Raw genomic sequence first — 4,158 nt, forward strand, 5'->3', positions numbered from 1 at the left:
GAGACACTGTATCCCAGAAGCTGGTCCGCATCAGGCCCAGTCTTACCCTCGTGGTCACTTGAGGACAGGAGACGAGGAGATAGGGCTCCTAAGGCTGGGGAAGGACGCCAAATAAGGATCAAGTGGGGAAGAGGGAGCAGAGCTTTATCTAAAGGTCCCCTGAGCAGGAAGGAACAATTCCTGGAGCCCGGCTTAGAAGGTAAAAGGGGGAGGCTGGGCCTAAAACCACCTCCAGGCTCCTGGGAGACAGACGGGGAATTCCAGACACTCGGCTGAAAAGTCTTGACGTGAGCAGATAATCGGTGACCCTCGGTCTTATCACCTTTTCCAAACTTGGCTTCTCACACGGTCCCTGAAAACTTCCAGTAAGGGGAAGAGACGCTGGGGGGTCTCCAGCGGGTCAAATTCCCAGAAGCCTTCAGCCCTGTGTGAGTAACTTCTGGGAATTTGTATAGCTAGAGACCCCCCAAAACTGTGCCATCTCCCCCATTACAGGATCAGCGGCCTCAGAGACGGGCGACTTTAACACCTTCACTTAACAGATGAGAAAACGAGGAGGAAGTGGCCGGCCAGGGCGCACAGGTAGTGAGCATCCACGCGGGACCACAGAAGCCGAGCTTTTCCCGGGCTGCTCCATGAAGGGCGGGAGGAAGGACCTTCGGTGGAGCTCTGGGGGGCCAGACCCCTACGACCCTCTTCCCTGTGGCCCAGACCCTGTAGCAGCCCTGCGTGGGCCCAGAGTGGATGGCTCTGGGGGGGCCGCCGGAAAGGTACCCCCACCCCCACGAGGGGGCTCTGGTTGGTCTCAGGAGCCAGGCTTCCCTCCCTCGGGCTCCCAAAGGATGCTCTCCTTTGGAGAGGAATCAACCTATCCAACTCTCCCCCATCCCCCATGCGTAGATGGGCTACTCCCGGGCAGTTCTCATTAGTCCCCTCCTTAACTTGGCGCTGCTTCAGCCCCCCTTCCGGGACCCAACTGGACGCTGCAGAGTCCATCTTGGGCAGAGAGAAATCCCCTCTGGAAATCCTCCAGGGTCTAATGAAGGAGGAGGAGGCGGGGTCAGCCTGGCTCTACTTAAGGGGGGTCTCCAGGAGGGGCTCGGAAAGAGAAAGGAAAAAGGAGCCCGGCTGCTTCGAGGTGACGGCCTCTGAGGGAGAGAGCCATGAATGAAGCAGCCCTCCCTGTCCCCCTCCCCCCGCGAGCCCTCCTCCTCCTCCTCCTCCTCCTCCTCCAGAGCAGCTGGGGTAAGTTCCCTGCCCCCTGACCATCCCACAGGCCCTCCCAGGGAGGCTGAGGGTCACGGGGTCCCCCAGGCTCCATCTCTGACGGCCACGTGGGGAAGGGCCCTGGAGGAGCCCTGCTCCTTACTGACCCGGAGCCAGTCCCATGCTCTCTCCCCTTCTGGGCTTCCTCAAATGTAAAAAGAGGGGATTGAACTAGACTCATCTCTGAATCCCCCTCTGGTCCTTGACCCTCTGGTCCTCCCCGCCTCTGGTCTCTGATCAATCAGGACTCGAGTCAGGGCCGAGCACCAACTCGCCCACCGTGGCTGCCCCCGGGAGCCCCCTCCCCTGCCCTCCCCCAAGGCCTGCTCCCTGCTCTCCGCAGGGGCGCCGAGGGAAGGCGAGAACCCCCTGCGGATCACGCCCGCGTGGCCGGTGGTCCGGGCCGGAGGCTCCATCAGGCTGAACTGCTCTCTGAGCTGCCCCAAGGAGGCGACCGTGCAGTGGAAGGGGCTGGACACCAGCCTGGGCCACGTCTCCTCCGTGCCGGGTCTCAGCGTCCTGACCATCCCCGAGGCCGCGCTCTCCATGGCGGGGAGCAAGGTGTGCATCAGCACCTGCCAGGACACCACCTACCAGGACACAGTGGAGCTGCTGGTGTACGGTGAGCCCGGCCCCGGTTACCCGGGCGCCTCCTTAGTTTTCCCCTCTGTAAAATGGGAAGAGGGATCGGGCCTCGGACCCTCTCAGGCTGTTGGGAAATGCTGCTTTATTGCTAACGAGCCAGGCAGAGACGGGAGACAGGCAGGGCTGGGCTGGGCCCCTTCCCTTTTCTGGGCCTCAGTTTCCCTATCTGTAGAATGAGACGGTTAAGGCTGGCTGATGCATTTTGGCCCTTCCAGCTCTGGTGTTTTATGAGACAGGCAGGGGCTGGGAGAAAAGAAGTCAAACAGAAAAATAGGGATTAAGGCGAGTGAGTGAGAGGGGCAGCTACACGTACCACAGAGCGCAGACACTTGGGACCCTGAACAAGCCCCTTAACCCCAACTGCCTTATACACAGCCCCCCAAAGATGAGTGGCGGGAGACAGAGACCCCCCGCCCCCCCTCATTAACCTCGCGTCCGGCTCTTTCAGCCTTTCCCGACAAAGTGGAAGTGTCCCCGAGCCTCCTGGTCCCTGGGCAAGGGGCCACCCTGGTCTGCTCGGCCCGAGAGGTCTCCCCTCACGACAGGCTGAGCTTCGCTTGGTATCGGGGCGACGAGGAGCTGCGGGGCCTGCAGGCCCTGGACGAGGACCTGGGGCCTGAGCAGGAGGCGGAGACCGGGGAGGAGCTGGAGGTGTTCTGGGTCACAAAACGCTGGGCCCTGCCCGCAGAGCTGGTGACCGCGGGGCCCGAGTTCCGCTGCCGGGTAGAGATGGATCTGGGGCATCAGGCTTTCAGCCACAGCCGGGCCATAGCTGGTGAGCACCAGGCCGGGCCCTCGCGCTCCTCCTCCCAAGGCCCACCGGGCTTGCTTTGCCTCCCTCCCTAAATGTCCACCCCCCACGATCCCCCGAATCTGGAGTTTCCACTTAAAACAATATTTGTCTGACCTGAGTTGAGACCCTTAGGGCGGAACAATGTCTCCTTCCTTCCTCTCTTCCTTCCCTCCAGGAGACCCATGTCCCATTTCTCTTGGTGGGGGCTGGGGAGGAAGCAGCCACTCGTTAGGCCCGGGGAGGGATGCTGCGGAGGAGCCTCCTTCCCTAAAGCCTCCCCGTTTTCCTCCCCAGTTATTTCCAGGATGACGTCCCCAGCCCCCAGCACCCTTCTGCCCACCACCACCACCGCTGCGGGGCCGGCTCCGCCCTCCTCAGTTGCCTCTACGGTAAAAGGTCATAGCTCCGGGCCCCCTGAGCCCCCAGCTTCCTCCCTGACGCGGGGCCCCGGGTCTTCACTCCCCCTCACCTCAAACCCCGGCTCGGGCGATCCTTGCCTCCCCAAAATATTCCTGTCCCCGATGCGGGGGGCCGGTGGGGGGGCCTTGGAGCTGACGTGCCAGGCGTGTGAACCCGGGACCTCTGTGCACTGGATTCGGGCCCCGGGAAGGCTGGCGGACTACCAGGGACAGGAGGCTGGGGCCCGGGCCACCCTAATCCTGCATCCAGGGCCCCTGAACTGGGGCCTGTACCAGTGCCAAGTGGAACCTGGGAGCCAAAAGACTAGTTGTTACCTAGACAAGGAGCTCTGTGAGTCTCTGAGGGGCGGCCGGGCCCCGGGGCTGGGGGGAAGTGAGGCCGGGGGCCTCTCCCTCACGGACCCCTCTCCTTCCGCAGTGCCCGAGACGGACGGCGGGAACAGCTCGGCCTCCCTCTGGACAGGCGGCTGCCTGCTGGGCTTGATCCTCGCGGCCTTTGTGGCTTACCGCCTGCGGAGGCGGCTCGGGGCCCAGGGCCCCCCCGACGCGGCCCAGCCCTGAGCGCGCGCTCTCTGCCTCAGCCTGGCCAAACCCCCTGCGTGGGCCGCCGCCAGTGGGGCGAGCCCCCGGGGACTGGACAAAGGGGAGAGGCCCTGGGAGCTGGTGACTCCACGAAGGGGCTCCCTCACGCGTGGGCAAGGACAGGGTGGGGAGGCCCGCTCCCCACAACAACCCCCCCACAGCTGGCTCTTCTTTGGGGGGTGGTCCCCCAGGAACCCTTCTAATAAAGAGCTCTCTGTCTGTGGAGCCGCTGCTTCTGCTGCCTGACTCGTGCAGGGCAGGGCCCTTAGCCCAGAAGGCCGGAGCTGGAACCAGAACATCGGAGGCAGCCGGGCCGGAGATCGCTCAGCTCCCCGCGCAATAGCTGGGGCGGCCAGGGGCGCAGAGGAGAGCTCCGGCCCTGAGCTCAGGAGGACTCAAATCTGGCCTCAGACACTTAACACTTCCTGGCCGTGTGACCCTGGGCAAGTCCCT

The 4,158-nt window shown here is 63.6% G+C and overlaps 1 protein-coding gene across 1 annotated transcript; it reads left to right on the forward strand.

Annotated features, from left to right (window-relative positions):
* The first annotated feature begins 1,069 nt into the window (after positions 1 to 1,069).
* Positions 1,070 to 3,930, forward strand: MADCAM1 (mucosal vascular addressin cell adhesion molecule 1). The gene is made up of 5 exons (XM_051972428.1): positions 1,070 to 1,245; positions 1,610 to 1,888; positions 2,360 to 2,686; positions 2,999 to 3,454; positions 3,542 to 3,930. The coding sequence occupies exons 1-5, from the start codon at positions 1,164 to 1,166 to the stop codon at positions 3,682 to 3,684; spliced, it is 1,287 nt and encodes a 428-aa protein (XP_051828388.1). The 5' UTR covers positions 1,070 to 1,163; the 3' UTR covers positions 3,685 to 3,930.
* Positions 3,931 to 4,158: the final 228 nt, after the last annotated feature.

The sequence above is a fragment of the Antechinus flavipes genome, chromosome 1 (genome assembly GCF_016432865.1).
Source record: "Antechinus flavipes isolate AdamAnt ecotype Samford, QLD, Australia chromosome 1, AdamAnt_v2, whole genome shotgun sequence".
Lineage (NCBI taxonomy): Eukaryota > Metazoa > Chordata > Mammalia > Dasyuromorphia > Dasyuridae > Antechinus > Antechinus flavipes.